This window comes from Saimiri boliviensis, chromosome 2 (assembly GCF_048565385.1).
Source record: "Saimiri boliviensis isolate mSaiBol1 chromosome 2, mSaiBol1.pri, whole genome shotgun sequence".
NCBI lineage: Eukaryota > Metazoa > Chordata > Mammalia > Primates > Cebidae > Saimiri > Saimiri boliviensis.
The window spans coordinates 12,710,329-12,729,495 of record NC_133450.1 but is presented as its reverse complement, the minus strand read 5'-3'; the positions used below and the strand labels follow the sequence as shown (position 1 = coordinate 12,729,495).

General features: G+C 44.1%; 1 protein-coding gene across 19 annotated transcripts in view; it reads right to left on the bottom strand.

The window, feature by feature from the left end:
* Nucleotides 1–1,910: 1,910 nt before the first annotated feature.
* MEGF11 (multiple EGF like domains 11) overlaps nucleotides 1,911–19,167 on the bottom strand; it is a 398,263-nt gene continuing 381,006 nt past the window's right edge. For 3 of the 19 annotated variants that reach the window (XM_074392772.1, XM_039468640.2, XM_074392774.1), the window contains 5 exons: nucleotides 17,435–17,501; nucleotides 16,535–16,636; nucleotides 13,611–13,667; nucleotides 6,190–6,396; nucleotides 1,911–5,816 (listed from right to left, as the gene is read on the bottom strand). In XM_074392772.1, the coding sequence (XP_074248873.1) occupies nucleotides 5,656–5,816; nucleotides 6,190–6,396; nucleotides 13,611–13,667; nucleotides 16,535–16,636; nucleotides 17,435–17,501 (594 nt within the window). In that variant the 3' untranslated portion in view covers nucleotides 1,911–5,655. Of the gene's footprint in view, nucleotides 5,817–6,189; nucleotides 13,371–13,610; nucleotides 14,166–16,534; nucleotides 16,637–17,434; nucleotides 17,502–19,167 lie in introns of those variants that run through there. The other 16 variants (XM_039468641.2, XM_074392778.1, XM_074392777.1 and 13 more) reach the window with 14 other exon arrangements.

The following is a 19,167-nucleotide window of genomic DNA, read 5'->3' as shown; positions in this document are numbered from 1 at the left end:
CTAGTTTTGGTTTACGTTAGAGTGGATGCCTAAATAACAGGACCATACTTTGTATAGTCCCCATGCTTTCTCTTATCCAAGGATCTGGAGGGCCATCTGCTAGGCTGGACAGTGGCTTGGGAAGCATAAGCTGGAATGAGGAGGGAATCTGACAACTGAAGCTAAAGACCAGAGCTTCCACTTTCTGTGGGTTTGCATTGTTTAGTCTTTCTAACTCTGCAAGCCCAGGGAAGAAAATACATAATCAGCACCCCACTTATCACCAGGGCTCTCCATTTATCTCTCCCCTTTTGTAATCACTACGTTGTAAGATCCACAAAGGCGGGGAACATGCTTTTGTCATACAGGTTGAGCATCCCTAATCTCAAAATTCAAAATGCTCTAAATTGGAAACATGAGCACTAACATGATGTCACAAATGGAAAATTTCACACCTGACTGCATGTGACAGGTCACAATCAAAACACGGGCATGTAACACACAGTTTATTCAGTGTTCCCACAGAGGTGTACAGCAATCTTTTAATCAAAACAGCTTCATAGGTGGAGACTGAAAGCCAGCTGTTGGTGGTGTGGTGGTGGTTTAACTACTGGTACAGATACTCTGGTGATGCTACTGTGCTGCTTAGTTACCCTGAACACATTCTTTTCCACTGTATTAATGATTTTTTTTTTTTTTTTTTTTTTTTTTTGAGACGGAGTTTCGCTCTTGTTACCCAGGCTGGAGTGCAATGGCGCGATCTCGGCTCACCGCAGCCTCCGCCTCCTGGGTTCAGGCAATTCTCCTGCCTCAGCCTTCTGAGTAGCTGGGATTACAGGCACGTGCCACCATGCCCAGCTAATTTTTAGTATTTTTAGTAGAGACAGGGTTTCACCATGTTGACCAGGATGGTCTCGATCTCTCGACCTTGTGATCCACCCGCCTCGGCCTCCCAAAGTGCTGGGATTACAAGCTTGAGCCACCGTGCCTGGCCGACATTTTTTTTTTTTAAAATACAGAGTTTCACTCTTATTACCCAGGCTGGAGTGCAGTGGCGTGATCTCAGCTCACCACAACCTCTACCTTCCGGATTCAAGCGATTCTCCTGCCCCAGTCTCCCAAGTAGCTGGGATTACAGGCATGCGCCACCATGGCCAGCTAATTCTGTATTTTTAGTAGAGATGAGCCTTCTCCATGTTGGTCAGGCTGGTCTTGAACTCCTGGCCTCAGATGATCTGCCCACCTCTGCCTCCCAAAGTGCTGGGATTACAAGTGTGAGCCACTGTGCCCGGCCAGGATGCCTTTTAAAAATTAAATACTAGTGTGGATGTGTAATAAGTGTAAGAAAATGAATGTTTATTGGTAGCACAGAAATTCACTGTTAGGAATGATGGTGTTGCAAACCTCCACAGATTGTCTAAATGGGTGGCTGAGACAGTGACACCTTTGCTTTCTGATGGTTCAGTATACACAAACTTTTGTTTCATGTACAAAATTATTAAAAATACTGTATAAAATTACTTTTAGGCTGTGTGTACAAGGTATGTATGAAATGCAAAATGAATTTAAACTTGGGTCCCATTCCAAAGATAGCTCATTCTGTATATGCAAATATTCCAAAATTTGAAAAAAATCCCAAATTTGAAACACTTCTGGTCCCAAGCATTTTGGATAGGGATACTTAACCTGTATTTAATATTCATAGTATCTGTCTATCTCTCCCCTTGACAATTCCATGTCAGGACAGTTAGGGAGGGCTGTCTAAAAGAGTGAGAGAGCTAATCTTAGGGTTCATTCTAGTGTAGCTTGGGGAGCTATGAGAATTACTATTCAAATTTTAAAGTTTTTATTAAAAATTATACAGAATTGTATTACAATTATATAAACATATGTATAATCTACAAAAGTATAAAAGTACAGTGAACCCCCTATGTATCCATCCATGTACCCTTCATGGAAAGATTTTCCATCTCCCATTGCTGTATATTGATTAAATGGACCTCTTGGTTCTTCCCTCTGGTTAGATGAATAGCTAATGTGTCATTCCTGAGTCCACAACTTGTAGCAATTGGCCATTAGTTACTCATCGTATTGAGTAATATTCTGAGACTTGCAGTCAATAATCTTACACTACTGTCAGTAAATACCTTTTTTTAGTCTTTAAACTCTTGATCATGTTTTGTCTTTCACTGAGATGTCAACTCATAGCTCTTGAGAATTACCTGTTAGTACTCTCTTCTGAATGGGTCTTCAGAATATGAGGGTTATATAAGTATGAGGATAATATACAAACTTTTGGAAGTATGAAGGAGGAATTTAAAACTTACTTGAATGATCTCAGTAAGCTACATTTCAGCATCTGTATTTTATTACAAAATTAATCCTCTTGCTGCTTTACCAGTTCGATCACAAGTTTATGTCTTTAAAGTTCGTAGAACAGATGGACCTCTAATAACTATACTGAATGATAACTTCTACTAGTGGAAAGCTGTTCATTGCATTTATGGAAATTAAGTAGCCTTTATGCTGGCCCTTATACATTCTATACATTCTATAGAAATACCTTTGTGCCTCTGGAGCTGAGCACAAACTGTAATAGTTGGCTTTGAGTCCAAATATTTGTGAAAGCTGAGAAACCCTCTAATTTTACTTACTGATGTATATGAGTTTTTTTTTTTTTTGGTGTTTTATATTTATTCTTTTAAAAACTTTAATATGAACTTTAATATGAGACTTTAAAATAAGTTTTGAACATGAATAAAAATATGGTGCTCACATTTATTACTTTAAACAAAGAGACTCTTCTGCTAAAAATTTGTTACAAGTTTTTCACTTATTTTCAAGCATTTATTAGAATAATTTCATTCTTCCTGCTGCTTGAAGTACCCAAGCAGGATGTAGGTTAGTTCTACCCTTAAGCCTTAGGTGTAGATTATAAACAGGTTTTCCATTTGCAACACAACAGTAGACATTCTTGTTAAATTAGTTTGAGAAATGTGTTTTATTTTGTACAAGGTACAATCCCTCTGCACAGTGAACAAATATATTACAAATCTGTAATTTAAAAAAGTATTGCCATTTCATAGTCTTATTAATACTGTACAATAATGATTTTTCTTTCATTTTAATTGCACACATATGAATTTGAAAATTTAGTTTCTGAAAAATAACTGAACAGATCTTTCAGAGTCACCCATAAAATGCACAGTGCACATGTCTGGGGTGACCGTGAACCTATTTGTGATGGTGTTAGAAGTTTCTAACAGTTGCTTTGTAAGACTGAAATGTCTTTTACCGGTAACTCTTCGTTAGGTGAAGGCAGGTATTGTCACCATAGATTAATCACACCCTCTGCCTTTCCCTTCTGCTCTGTATTGCCTGGTTTGACTTGTATTACATTTCCTTAAAAACTCATGGAATGCTAGAGCTGAAGGGTTATTAGAGCTGTCTTTCTACTCTCTGCTTCTCCCCTTTTTTATGCATAGAAAAAGGAGCCCAGAGAGGGCAACTAATTTGACCAGAGTAACATTGAAATCTCTTGATTAAGTGCATTAGCCATTCCACCTCTTGCTGAATAATACCTTTGCCTAGAGGATAGTTGGCAAAAGAGGCGAAACTTGAAGAGTGATGCTGCTTGTTTGCAGTTTGCCAGGCAGCAGCTATTATACATGCAGGTTAAGGGAAGAAGAGAAAACCTGGGATTGAGGTGAAGTTCTCCTTGCTGATCTGACTTCTTCATGCTTCATCCTTGCTTCACAAACACTTGCTGCCCTGAAATACTGAGGTAAGCCTCTTACCTATATTTCTTTCTACATATGTATGAGAAGTATTTACTTGGGTTTACAAAGTAATTTCCTAGTATTTATATTTTAATAAGGCTTCTTTGGAAAGTAAATTTACTATTGCTAATCAGTTGCTCCCATGCACACATGCAGCATTCATGTAAGTATTGTATATTTTCCTCTAACAGTAAAATTTGCTTATTCCTTGAGTGACGTGGGAAGGGGAGATGTACTCATTATTTATTTATTTTCTTGCTTTTTCTGATAACTGCCCAAAGTATTTTGTTCCATGACAGGCTTCCAATTTCTATCAAGGTTTCAGAAGTCTTATATTCTTATAGCAATATTCCAGCTTTGCAGTCATTTAGTTCGCCTTTTGTATATTGTTTTGGAACTGGCTGGACTGTACCAGTGAATAGAGTGGTATAGGAGTTGCCATTAGCTTCCTAGGTTTGTCCTTTTTGTTTGCTTTTGCTTTTTTTTTTTTTTTCCCTTTCTTTGCCCTTTTTGTTTTTAATTCTTGTGAGAAGGTTCTCTTTAGGGCTTGGGAGTTGACTTAATTTTGACTCATTTGAGCCTCAGTTTATCTATGTTCATAGTGGGAGGTATAGACATACCTGAATACTGGGATCTGGAGTATTTATTGTAAGCATATTGAGCTAGCTTAGTAAGTAGTAGTTTAAGATAGAAGGTGGAAGGCCTTCATATCCTCATATGCTGTTTACAGTAACATTTTTACATCATGTTACAGCAACTGATTATAGTCCATTCTTTTTCTGATCATTTCATTTAGTTCTATTAAAAAGCATAATGTACTTTAAGCAATGAAAACCTGCCGTATCCACATTTGTCCAATTTCCTGCACACTTTTAGGTTTCATAATACATCAGTCTCAAGATTTATGAAGAACTACTTGAAAGCAAGTACTCTTGAGTCAAGGGGTGCTGTCTAAATAAAATGAGGAGGCCAGGTAGCCGTCTTTAGGGATATTTAATCCCTACCATTCTGTGACTGCTTACTTAAAGGATCATCCTAGAGCTCTGTTGTTCATGGAATGATTCAGGTGTTAGATGGACTAAGTAGATATGACAAAGCCAGGACTGACTTGCAATCTTCTTGAACTTTGAATTGGCAAAAATTGATAAAGTTGCCCTAGGAATCATTGTTATAGACTGAAAGAGACACTGCTGTACTGTCTGTGTGTGTGTGTGTGTGTGTGTGTGTGTGTGTATGTGTGTACCTATCACGGGGCAGAAGAAAGTAATCACGGGGTAGAAGAAAGTAAAGTCTTGTTTTTTAAAATGGAAGTTGTCAGCATTAGACTATATACTAAATTCTATAATCTTGGCTGTTGTAATTTGATGGACCAGACATTTATGTACAGGTATTTTAAGACTGATATTAGAACAGTTCGTGTCTGTGTATTAATTGTCTTCGATAATAAAACAGATGTTGATGGTTAACAGCAACCAAAAGTATATATACATTTCAGGTGCTTTAAAGTAATCCTCTTCCCTCCCCAGTCACCTTTTTGTCCTAGGAAGGTTTGTTAAACCTACGTGTTTTTTTAAATAATACGTTTCAGATAAATATATGTATATATATGTGTATCAGCTGTATTTAGCTGATGTTGATGAGTAGCTGTATCTTAAAATCTTTTAAAAATCATATAATCCAGGGCATTTGGGGCTGAGTGGGTGGTAGGATTTGCCTTTGAGAACACAATTCCTTGAACAGTTATCCCAGTCCCACCTGGACGCTCGTCTTTAGTTCCAGGTGAACGTAATAACTAACATGCAGCTGGAGCCAGTCTGTACCATTACTTCAAGGGATTGTCTTCTTTCAGAGTCAGAATATTCAGTGGAGCACACTGCCAGAGAGAAGCTTATCCCTCTTAAGATTGCGTGTCCTGGGAGGGCCCATTGGCAGGGCTCTGTCTTACTGGGAGGAGGTCATAATGACCAGGAATGTGGCTGTTCCTAGGTAGGTCGTATGGATTCTGGATATAGCTGGAGTTATGACCGCAACCTTCTTGGACCACACTGACTGTGGGCTCTAAGAAATATAGTGAAAAATGAGTTCAGAGAACAGATTAGCTTTGGTTGCCTTGTTGGAGAGGAAGAGAGTTCTACTTAACTTGGGGAAAGGAGCTAGGGGTTTATAAGTCTATGATAAATACATGAGGGTGAGGACTGAGGCTTGCTCGGGTATCAACAGTTGAAGAGAGAGAGAGGTGGGGTGTGTGTGTGTGTGTGTGTGTGTGTGCAAGAAAGGCAGCCTAGGAAAGACAGTTTACCTTAGAGTTTCCTTTAAAAGCAACAAAAGAATGATATGTTGTCAAGACAGGGTGAATGGAGAGGGGTTGCTTTTACTTCAGATGCTGCACTGTTGCCCTAATTTCACTAAGTTACTTATTTGAGACACCTACCAACTTCATATATATTTTTATTAGATGTCGACAAGGATGGCCCATCTGTGTACGGAGACCCCATGTGTACAGGCGACTTCATTTCTACATAGCTGCTTTCTGGAAGCTTGCAGGTGAGGATGGGTGGGTCCTTGATTGTGGCGTAAGGATTTTCACTGCTATTCAAGGAACAAGTACTAGAACTGCACACGGATTCTTTCATGTAATCTGCAAGGCAAGAGAGATTTCTTAGGACAGGCAAGAACATTACAAGTCTTCATGTTAATACTAGAAGCAGACTGCAGTTGAGTTTATGTGCCTTCGGGATCCTAGGGCTGGAAAAGCCAGGATAATTAAAAAAGCCAGGATTATTAAACGTGTTGAGAAATGCTCTCCCAGGTAGGCAGAGTTCTTTCTCCAAGGAAACTTACATTTTTGGAGTATAGGAACATTTTTATTTTTAGTGATCAGGTATTCAAGATATGACTAATATGCTTTGACATGTATTGTTTAATTTTTGTAAATTCCTGGAAGGATTGCTGTTAGTTACATTTTAGAGATGAAGGCTCAGAGATGCGAGTGACTCGGCTAAAATCACACAGCTAGTAAGTTAAGTGGCAGTGCCAACACTTGAATCCATGCCTTTGCACTCCTTGGCCTGTGCATTTTTTGTGATGATATTCTTGTGAATTCTTTTTTGAGTTGTTGTCTAGGCTGGTCTCAAACTCGGGCTTAAGTGATTATCCTGCCTCAGCCTCCTGAGTAGCTGGTATTAATAGGTACGTGCCACCACACCTGGCTTGAATTGTTTTCAGTGACTGAGAGGCTTAGGTTCAGAAGGCGGCGGCGTGTGTTTTAGCACAGATGTCAGCAATTTGACAGCCTGTAAGTGGCAGGCTCTTAACAGTATCCCTGTTCTCCAGGAGCTTGTGATCAGAATATGGTAAACTGAAGTGTACTTGAGGTGTAAAAAGCATGTCAGTCTTAAGCTAGCCTTTGGAAAGTTCCTGTTTTCTAGCAAACCTGTAACATGTTCTTGGGGTGCTTATCCCGTTCTTGTGAATGCTAACTAAAATCCGTTTCAGTAGTATCTTTCTGATACTAGAGCTCATGCTTCCTCGCCTGCCACCTCTCAGCTGTATAGTTATACCATCTCCAAGACTTCAGAGTACAAAAGGATGCAGACTGGTTTCCAAATAACTGTAGCTTCACTGTGGGAAGAAAGGTTCTTTAGTGACTGGCAGTCACAGAAGGAAAGGGGATTCCCTCTTTCATCCCTACACCATTCTCCTTTTGGGGAAGATCACTGCCTCCTGCAGTAGTCCCAAGCAAGGCAGGATTTGCCTGGAAAGAGCAGTAAACTCGAATCTGGCAGCTCTGACCTTCATCTGTGAGGCTCTGCTAGACAAGGGATCCAGACACAAGCACTGAGTTGCTTGACTTGATAGTCGAAAGTGTATCTAAAAGGCATCTCAGCACTAAATTTCTGTGAAAGGTAGCAGATGGTGAAATTCTTGGATGATCTATCACTAGAACTACCACAGTTTACATTTTGGGCTGCTATTTATTTATGCTGTCTCCAACTTCTAAGAGTAATGAAAATGGTAAAAAGTGAAAGTGATAATGTAACTCAATGGATGACTTAGATATATATACCTTGGGACCCTGAAAGCAGAGCACTCCATATGGCTGAAGTAGCTAGATGTGTGCCACCACAAGTATTATTTTATCTCCCATGAAAGGTAACTGGTTGGAAGAGGATTTACTTTTCTGTTAAAGTAGGTTGTTTCAGCAGGTAGTATTTCCTCAGTCTTGTACAAAAATGTGTTCACTCATTAGTTCTTTCAAGTGTTCACAACACTCTGTGGTATAGGTAGAGCAATAATTATCTCTCTCCTCTTATTGCTTATGAGGAAGTCATTGCCTATGAGATTTAGAGTGGGAATTGACTTCCTCAGGATCACACTGCTTATCAGTAACAGAGCAAACACTGTAGAACCAGGCTCAGAGCACTTTCCATCACAACTTAGCCCAGAAGTAGTGAGGGGTGTTGGCTTTAGTGACATCTTAGGATTGTGGCCTTGTTAGCATATGACTCTAGAGAGGAGGAGAAAACATCCTTGCTAGACACTGAATGGTCTCAGCCATCACCAGCAAGGCCTAAACAGAGGCTAGATAGACCCAGATGCTGGTTGAGGCTCACATCGGGAAAAGTGGCTGTGGGTCCTTGACTGTGACCTGCCCAAGCCACATAAATTTGCCTTACTGGGTACTTAGTTTTTTAGTACAAGGGATCGGTGGTAAGTCCAGAACCCCAGCCAGCATGGCCCGTCTATCCCACTTTGGGTTCTCTGAACTCATAAGCCAAGCAGTAAGACACAGAGCTTCCGTTTTGGAAGCCGAAGACTAGTAGTATTTAAAGAAAGTCTGTTGCAGCTGTCTCAGCTGCATATTTTCTAACATGTGAGGAATAATGATAGTTCACTTTATGTAGCACTTACAGTCTTCATTCCAATTAGGTCATTTGAAACTTGTTACATCATGAGCAGGGCTGGACAGAACTATTATTACTACTTTACAATGAGGAATCTGAAGCTCAGAAAATTTGCTAATATAATTCCTAATGTTAGTAAGTAGTTTAGTCAGGACTCAATCCCTATCTTCTCTTGATTGATACCAATCAAGATGTTTTCCCTCACTGTCTTGTTATCCAGTGTTCCTGTCCTTATCTCTAAAAGCAAACTGTGTCTGCAGCAGCTCTGCCTTACCCTTAACAAGGAATGTTCTTCATCTGTGGGGCCAAGCCCAGCTGAGAGAAGGCTGAACTCTTAAGCTTTTTGTGGTTATCCCATGACTGACTTGAGTTACAGCAGTGGGAGAGTCTTGAAGCTCAATGCGTAAAAGAACCTCAGCCAGTTGATAGTGCCTCTCTTCTCATTTTCACCAGAAAAGTCAGGGCTACTTTCAGGTTTTGGGAAATAAATTGTTGGCTCTGGAGCAGGGGATGATCCTAAATGGATAAAAGAGAAGTTGACGTTTGTGGGGAGGAGATTAAGCTCAGGGAGAAGCATCCTCCACGCAGGGGCAGAGGATGGAGAAATGCATGTGTGTGTTGGCTAGGTGGTGAGAAAAGGGTGTTGAATTATGGACTAATCTGTACCCCATCTAGTGGGACTGGAGAATGGGGAAGGGCTAGGCAAGTTGGAAACTCCACCTCAGGAAGCCACTTTCTTCTCCGGCTGAGTCATCCACCTGCCTGCAAGAGGGGAGGGCAGGGTTGAGTGGAAGAATAACCAGCTGCTCTTAGATACTTCCTCATCCTTTTATAGCCCCACCCCTGTTGCTAGTCCCAGCCCTTCAGGGCATTTTGCAAAGAGGAAGCATCAACTCAGGCTACCCAAGCTCTGGGAGTCACTCCTTCAAGGCTTGTAATTCACATTAGGGTTGGCGGCTTGGTCCTATAATACCCTAGCATTTGCTCTTATCTGGTTCCTATTTCCCCACCTAGTCATACACTATCAGAGAGGGGGCTTCTGAGATGAACTAAACATTTTCATTTTATAAAGGATGCATCAAATCCAGAGAGAGGCAGTGACTTTCTAGGGCCACCTTGTATGTGGGATCTGAACCCACCTTGGCTTCTAGGAGCATGCTAACCTCCACTAAAGCCCAACTTAATTGTTAGGGATAAACCCAGGCACTGAGCATCCACCTCTTGCTTCTTGGCTTGCTACTAGTAATAGAAGGCCACACTGCCTCTTCTCTTCCTGGGCCGTAAATTAGCATCCTTCTCTCAATTAACAGATAGGAGGAGGAGGAGGTCTCAGGGTCAGAACTTTGGCTTTTTTTTTTTTTTTTTTTTTTTTTTGAGACAAGTCTTGCTCTGTCACCAGGGTGCAGTGGCATCATCTTGGCTCACTGCAACCTCTGCCTCCCAGGTTCAAGTGATTCTCCTGCCTCAGACTCCCAAGTAGCTGAGACTACAGGTGCCTGCCACCATGCCTGGCTAATTTTTGGATTTTTAGTAGGGACGGGGTTTAACCATGTTGGCCAGGATGGTCTCCGTCTCTTGACCTTGTGATCTGCCTGCCTCAGCCTCTCAAAATGCTGGAATTACAGGTGTGAGCCACTGCACCCAGCCAGAACACTGGCTTTAAGAACTAATCTTCAAGATGTCATTGGGCTCCTAACCCGAAGAGCCCAAGTTTATGCAGAGAGAGACTTGGAAGTTAGATGGCAAGGAGCACACAGCGGGGGAAAGCGGCAGCAATAATGGGCTCAAGGATTGCAGCATCATAAAGGCGATGGAGAATAGCCGGGAGGATTTCTTCTTTAGCACTTTGAAATGCCTGACAAGGAATTGAACACGAGGCAGTTTGTTCCAGGATCATTGTGCTGGAGTGAGAAGGGGAAATAGAAGGGTGTTCAGCAGTGTAAGTGGTCTCACTTAACCTCCAGGATGACAGTGAGTGGAGTTCTTCAGTAAGTAACAGGGGAAAGGGCAGGCATTGACTAATGGCTTTTAGAATGTCAGAGTTTGAAAGGGCCTTAGAGATGCTGCTAGTACAACTCCATCGTTTTATAGTGGAAGAAGCTGAGACTCAGAACAGTGCTGTGACCTAATCAGCACCATACAGGAAGAACTACAACTCAAATTCCTTAACTGCTAGGCTAGGACTTTTTCCCATTGAGTTCAGAGAACACTGAGACTCATAATTCTTAGTGGTTCTGATTTGGTTTGGGCCAATAGTTTTAGGAACTAGTTTCATTTGTCTACAAACTAGTATATTAAATGTTTATTTGGGGGGCATTAGCGAATTGGTGGGATTTATTCCATGTTTTGGTAGCCATTTCTGTAAAATTCTGAACTGTGACATTACATTTTTTCCTTTTCAGTTCTCTTATTCTGATGTATTGGTCCCCAACACCTGGTGGTACATTTGCTTACGTGGCTCTTTTTTACTCTTTAAAGGATGATTGTAGCCATAGTGGTAAAATAAAATCTGGCTGGCTGCCTGCTGAGCTCTCCCTTGCACTCAGAGGTCAGATATATGATTCCATAAAATAGGAGTGAAGAGAATGCTGAGGCAGAGACACTGTTTTCCTGAGCTTTGTTTTACATTTATGATTGTGAATCTGAAAGTGACCACCTAATCACAGTGTACAGGACAACACAATGCATAGGACAGTTGTGTGTTCATTTATTGAGGTGTTTGGGCCTGTCCGAGCTTATTCACGCTTGAGTCATGCATGGTCTCGAGTTAGAAAGGCTCTTAGAGATCTTTCTGCCAAATCCCCATACCTTTTTGAGAAAGAAACTGAGGTGCCAGGTCATAGTCATGAAATAGTAGAGCTGTTCTTTGTTTTCAGCCTTACCTACTGTAATGGTGCTTCTCTTCATTTGGATGGTTTAAGTCAAAACTCACAGAAAATTGCCAAAATGTTTCCAAGGAAGTATTGTCTGTTGACTGGCTGGGAGGCTGGGGATGACCTTTTGTCCTCAGACAGTTCTCTTGGGCTGCACATACCCTAACAAAGGCCGATAGTGAGTCAGCCTTACTGCTCTCTTGTTCGGAACACAATACTCACCACCACCCCTACCCTGAGCTCACCCCACATCTAATAACGGTCTCCCCAAAAGGACTGCAGTCGACTTAGCTGTTCTTGGTTAAGGAATCGTTGTGTCTTGGTGTATGTAAGGCTAGGTCTGAAAGACTAGAACAATAATCAGGTATATCTGGGTCAGTTTAGACCACTGGTTTCCACATGGTAGTTGGGGAATACGCTGCATAAGGATACCCTGAGGGTGCTCTTCACAGATGTAGATTCCAGGGCCCCACTCTAGATCTACTGCATCAGAGTCTTGAGGAGATGGAGTATGAACATCTGTATTTTTAATAAGCTTTCCAGGTGATTCTGGTGCACTGTTAGATACAGGATATCCACTGGGACCTTTGCTGTCATCTCTGTTTAGCTTAAGCTCTTTTTTTTTTTTTTTTTTTTTGAGACGGTTTCTCTCTCATTGCCCAGGCTGGATGGAGTGCAATGGCATGATCTCGGCTCACTGCAACTTCCACCTCCCAGGTTCAAGCGATTCCCGTGCCTCAGCCTCCCGAGTAGCTGGGATCACAGGTGTGTGCTACCAGGCCTGGCTAATTTTGTACTTTTAGTAGAGACAGGGTTTCACCATGTTGCCCAGGCTGGTCTTGAACTCCTGACCTCAGGTGATCTGCCTATCTCTCAAAGTGCTGAGCCACCATGCCTGCTAATTTTTTTTTAATTTTTATTTTTGAGACACAGTCTTGCTCTGTAACCCAGGCTGGAGTGCAGTGGAGCAATCTTGGTGCACTGCAACCTTTGCCTCCTGGGTTCAGGCAATTCTCATGCCTCAGCCTCCCAAGTAGCTGGGATTATAGGTGTGTGCCACCATGCCCGGCTAATTTTTGTATGTTTAGTAGAGACAGGGTTTTGCCATGTTGGCCAGACTGGTCTTGAACTCCTGACCTCAGGTGATCTGCCTGCCTTTTGAAGTGCTGAGATCACAGACATCAGCCACTGCGCCCAACCTTAGGCTCTTCTAAGTAGACCTCTGAGATGAAAGGAAAACCCCATTACATTAGTACAATCTTTACAATATTCAAAAACGCTTCCCATCTGTGATTTTATTGGTTACTCATGATAACTTTGTTGGACAATAGGACAGGTATTAGATAATAGGATAGGCATTATTATCCCAACCTTGCAGATGAGGAAACTGAGCCTTAGAGAGCTCACAGTCTAAAGCCGCAGTTAATAAACAGAGTGGCAAGTGACGGAGTTGCAAAGCCCCCTATTTCACACATTCTGGCATTTAAACCTAGGGCAGGACCTGACCTTTCATCTTTGGCTTCACCTGTAGACTTCTTAGAAGGATGATCCAGCTTGCAGTTCCCATGTGTTAGAGATTTGTCCTGGCTTCTCTGCTCTTGGAGGCAGAGATCTCTTGAGGTTGGAGTGCCGTACAGTATTAACACTGCATATCATTTTCATTCCTTGTGCCCCCAGAAAGCCAGCAGGTGCAGGGTGGCATTCCTCACTAGTGCAACGACAGGAGGCTTCTGGGGCAAGTAGATCAACTTTATTTCAGATTTTATAATCAATTTAGCTCGTACTAATTGGTTGGATAATGACGCTTTACACTTCCGAAGACATTTAGTTGGCATCTATAAAAAACCCACAAGCATTTGCTAAGCAGGTGCAACTGAAATCGAAACATGGATGCATTATTATGATGATTGCTCCTCTTGGGCACAGCTACGCAGCAGCCTAGGCCCTGTGGTCTTTTAACCTTTTGTGGGAGCAGGCACACGCAGTTTCTCTCGCATGGAATTTCTGGCCATTTCAGATCTGCACTCTGTCTTGCTAAGCCCTTTGTAATAAGACATCAGGATTGGATACTCTACCTTTGAAGCCTTTGTCCATAATGTATGTGTTCTGACGTCTATCCATTCCACAAACACCTGTATAAAAATATCATGTAAGGAAAGAAAATATGGGGGTGAGGTTTACTTAGACTAATTGAGTTTTCCTTTTTCTTGCTTTTCCCCCCTTTGTCCCCTACCCAGAAAATAGTTGTTTATTGCTAGAAAATGATTTTGGGTTTAAGCTACCTGAAATTGTTTTGATTATAGGAATTCTTCAAAGGCTCATGAGCATTAAGGCGAGCTACAGCGATCCCTGGCATATTCAGCACTCCTTCCCTTTAACCTTCACCATAGGGGAATGTCTTTCAGGAAGTAATAAAAGGCTGTTCTAATGCCACCTGGAGTCCCTGCAGATGAAACTCCAGGCTCCAAGGGTATAGGATAAGGAATGAAGCAGAACCAGTTCTTTGCTTGAGGGCAGGCTGTATGACATTCCAAATCACAGTTCTGCTGGAATTTGGAATGGGTTTGAAGACAGTATTTATCACCTTGCAGCTCTGGTCCTCTCTGTCCTCTCCGGGATCCAAGGCTCATCTGAGGGGAGCCAGAGAGAAAGAAAGGGGGAGAGGCGGCTGAGGTTCTTGATTAGTCATCTTTATATAGGACGCAGAAGACATTGCCTTCCACAGCCAGTTCTCTTAGTTACTCATTTTTTGGGGTGGTCCATTTATACATAATGTAGAGTTGTTTTTGAAAAGTATTACCAATGTTTTTAGCCCTAAGGATTTTTTTCTACCATTTGGCTGTTAGTTTTTTCCTAGGCTGCAACAACGCATGATGGCCCTCAGCCTCAGCCAAGAGGCTTCAGGGACTAAGCTTGGGCTCTTTGCTGCTGGTGATCCCAGAAAAGAAATTGTTTGACATTTCTAGGTTGGGACAGGAATGACTCTGGCTCAAAGTCAGAGCCATTTTTTCTTCCAGCTTGTAACTGAGGACACGGTGCCAAGCAAGGCCTGCAGCAAGTGCTTACTAAAATACAGTTTGATTCTCCTTGACTCTTCCCAGTTTCTGACAGTGAAGACCAACCTGTTGCTTTTTGGATTCCTTCCTATAGCTCCTCTACATAGAGTTGTCATGTTGAATTTGAAAGGGTCTACTCCCATCTGCCTACCTTCCACAGGATTACCAAGAGAAATGGCAGAACCAGGCCCAAGATTTTCTTTCAAATTTGCTTTTTTTTTTTTGAGATGGAGTCTCGCTCTGTCACCTAGGCTGAAGTGCAGTGGTGCAATTTCTGCTCACTGCAACCTCCACCTCCCGGGTTCAAGTGATTCTCCTGTCTCAGCCTCCCTAGTAGCTGGGATTATAGGCATGTGCCATCATGCCTTTTTTTTTTTTTTTTTTTCTCTTCAGGTAGAGATGGGGGTCTCACCATGTTGGCCAGGCTGGTCTCGAACTCTTGACCTCAAGTGATCTGCCCACCTCAGCCTCCCAAAGTGTTGGGACTACAGGCGTGAGCCACCATGCCTGGTCTCAAGATTGTTATTTTTCTGAAAGGCTTATAGGAACCTGTGCCCTTCAGAATCATGACCGCAACTGTCTATATACGGACATCAGTTCAGCGCTTTATACCATAGAAGGACATTTTTGCCCTCCCTGAGGGAGGGTGGCTAGGCTAACTTTTCTTCCTTTTTACAGAGCAGGGAACAGGCCCAAAGAGCAACAGTGACTTGTCCAAAACCACACTAGCAAGTGAGAAGTTGAGTTGCAGCTAGGGCCCGATCCCTCCAGCTGTTCTTTCCCACTGGACACCAGCCTGCTTGGGTGTAAGACAAAAAATAACAGCGCATGGTGCTCTGGCTACACTAGTTAAAGAGTGAGATCTGTAAAGCTGGGAGAAATCTGGCTTAGATCAGAGGACGCTCCCCTGTGGAAAGAGATAAAGGGTGGTGGTGGTAGGGCTGTATGTGTGTATATGTTGGTAGAATGAGGGAGATTACAGTTGGTGGGGTTACTAAATGCCTTGGATACTGTCCAGGGAACCCACAGCTAAGAACACAGCCTCCTGAGTATAGGCCCAGGGTCCATGCAGCCCATGGCTGCTCAGTGGGCAGATGAATTCAGAACCTTCACTCTTCTTAGTGTTGCTGGGCCCAGGACCTGCAGGGATTGGTAGAGCAGCTCAGTTTCCTTAGAGTTCTAGAAACCAGCTAGAGCCTGACGTCAGGTCCTGAGTTGTCTGGTATGCTAAGGCCCTGCCCCAGGGTGCCCCAGGAGAGCCAGTTTGTAGGGAGGCCACATTCTCTGTTCATTCATTGCACTTATTCCTATGACACCTTCTGTAACTCCTACCCACATGTTCCCATCTCAGGGCTGACCTTCCCAGTCTCTTTTTCTGTGTCTCTCCCAGGCCACCAAGTTTCAGGCCAGGCTGTACTCAGTCCATGAATACAGATGATGTTGGTTGATACATCGTACCTCAGCCTCTCCAGATCCCTGCTTGACAACCCTACCTAGTGATCTGAGAAAGCTTAGCTTGGGTTACTGGGGATTCTGGAGTCTCTGGGAGACACTGGACTTAGTGGCCAGAGAGCTAACTCCCTGTTACCCATTCCAACAGGGCCCAGAGAACCCCAAAGATGTCACCATCCCCAAGTCATTTTCGAATGGATTTGGGTGGTATTTTGTGGCCTGTAGGGAGGGCAGTTTTTTGGTATCTTCTCCACCCCAAGCAGCCTGTTTGTCCACATCCACTGTCTGCTATGGGAACAGAATGGGGAAGATCCAGACAGGTTTCCATCTTTAGATAGGGGATTGGGCTGGTAGACATGTCAGGAGGGAAGAGGGCTTAAAAGGGAGAGTTCGGGGACCATGGGACAGGGGTAAAGGTACAGGGATGGGAATTAGGGCAGGTGCTGGGTCTGTCTGGCATGAGAGGGTGGAGGGTAGGGCTGGGGTCTGACCTGGTGAGTGTGGCTCAGCGGGGCGGCTGAGGTGTCTAAGTTCAATGTAGAAGTCCTCGGGTGGGTACCTGGCCTCCAGGGCACTGATCTGGAAATGGGAGTCTAGTGAGAGGAATGACAGGGAGGAGCCATTATTCCCAGTGCCCTGGTATGGCAGGGGAAGGGGATAGGAAGTATACAAGTGGGTCAGGGTGAGGCAGGCTGGAAGGACTCAAGGGCTTCTGTGTATAGCATCCAAAGGGTCCAGGGCCAGCGGGGCCAGGGGGATCTTCTAGAGCCAAGGTCATCTGCCTTGTTTCCCTCCTCCCTCCCTCCCTCCCTCCACAGGAATTAGTGCTCCTCCACCAAGGCAGAGGCAGAGGGAAGAAGCCCTTGAAAGGGGCACCCTGGTCGGGCCTGGGTCAGGCAGAGATTCCTGTCCAGATTGCAAGTGTGTCTTTTGCTTCCATCTGGAATCCCTAGATCAGGCGTCCCCAAACTTTTTACACAGGGGACCAGTTCGCTGTCCCTCAGACCGTTGGAGGGCCGCCACATACTGTGCTCCTCTCACTGACCACCAATGGAAGAGGTGCCCCTTCCTGAAGTGCAGCGGGGGGCCGGATAAATGGTCTCAGGGGGCTGCATGCGGCCTGCGGGCCGTAGTTTGGGGACGCCTGCCCTAGCTCCTGGCCCTGGTTTTCTCCCTTGTGGTCCCTCGGTCATAGCAGGGACTTATCCCCTAATACGGTAACGGAAGGGAGTCTTGGGCATCATCTGCTTGTGATAGCCAAAATTTCTCCCTGGGGGAAACCATGTTCAGGACTCATAACCCTTTCCCTTTGAGCTGGGTCTCTCTCAATATGGAGGAAGAAGAATAGGGTGGGACATGATGGTGGGGACCAGACTCAAACCACTACTGACCTAACACGTTCACATAGCTGTAGGGGGTCCAGCCTGCTGTGTCTCTGTCAAGGGACTTGTTACTGAGCTGTTTGGAGAGTAGGAGAGCCAGTTAATATCTAGTGCCCCAGGTGCCCCTCCCCAGTCTTCACTATGACTAGCTTCAGTGCACCCCACCCTGTGATAATCCTGATACACCTGGGTCCTTGGCCACTGAGAGAAAAGGGAAGCTAAGTGTTCCATGACAGGCCACCATGGTGTGGTTAGTGCCAGTAGGAACAGAACATTCCCCACCCAAGCTGTTGGGCTGAAGTTGTAGGGTTCCCAGGCCTTCTAGGGTAGATTGAATAAAGCCGGCCCCAACAGAGGAAGCAGATTAGCTGGGGGTGGGACTGAGCTTTAGGAGAGGGGCCTCTGGTGATGTCTCAGCTGCAACATGAGGCCATCTCCAGCACAGAAGGAAGTCTTGAGGCTGCCTGCAATATCACTTGTCACCTCTGCCACCTGACCCTGATTTGGGCTGAATGAGAGATTTTCCTTTTCCTGTGACCAAAGGAAAGCTTCAGAACAGGGTGTCTTGAGGCTCATACTGCATTCCTTTCTTTCTCTGCATTCTCACAGCTGCCCTTCACATCATACGAGGCGAGGATGGTTATCCTTATTTCACAGATGGGGACCTGAGTCCTGACTTGTGTGCCTTGCTCGTGAACACACAAGGAGTCAGTGACAGAGCTGTGCCTGGAGCTCAGGTCTCAGCTCCCAGTGCCATGTCCTTTCCATGTCATCACAGCTGCCTGCCTCTGCTGCAGATGCCCTGTTAGACTGAGGGATCCTTAACCATGGAGAGCCACTCTGGGTCCTTGGGCTGAGGTGACCCAGAGGGTCACCAAGTTGGCTACTCTGCAGTAATTCTAGCCCCTTACCAAAAGAGGGTGGAGGCTGAGAGTGGCCCTGGGGTGTTGGCTTGATAGTGGTTGCCCTTGAGGCTGTATAGTATCTGTTACTGTTGCTGCACCAGGTCTGTGGCAGAAGGCATGGTCTATGGGACTGCTGGTCAGTCTCCACGAGACAGACAGGGAAGAAAGGACTTCTAGAAGTCTAGGGCATAGCTTTGGACTGTGAAAGCCATGCTTTTGGCCCGGAATGGATATTATGGGAAGCCAGGAATCCCGAGATTCCCACTCCCACCATGGCCCCGCTCGCCGCTGTTCTGCATCTAAGGCACAGGTGGGTGTCTGGAGGTATGCAGCATGAGCCTCTCAGACCTGTCCTTGGGGCTGTTCTTCCTCACTTTCTGTTTCCCACTCTGCCTGGTATGGGTCCGGGCACATTAAGGGAGCTCTCTAAATTATCTACACAAAGGTGCTGAGACATCCCTGCTCAAGGGCCTGTGACTGTAAGGAGGACATCTTGCCAACAGCCAGGGTTATGCTGGAAGCTGTCAGGGAAAGTCCTGTCCAGGAGCGTGCACACCTGCCATGAAGATCTACAGAACTCACTGTCCACGGAACACTGGTTATGGCTGAAGTTTGGGTTCCACAGCCCTTGTGTTGATTCAGATTTCAACAAATGATGAGGAGTGGGTACTGATGACATGGGTATGTTCAGGTAAAAGAAACATTGTTAGGTGGTTATCTGAATAATAGTAGTTATTCTATAACATGCCAGTTGGACAAACTGTGTTGGTAGCACACTGCAGTGATTTGTGGTAGGTGGTCTAGTGTTTGGATTCCATGTTGACATATGGCAAAAGT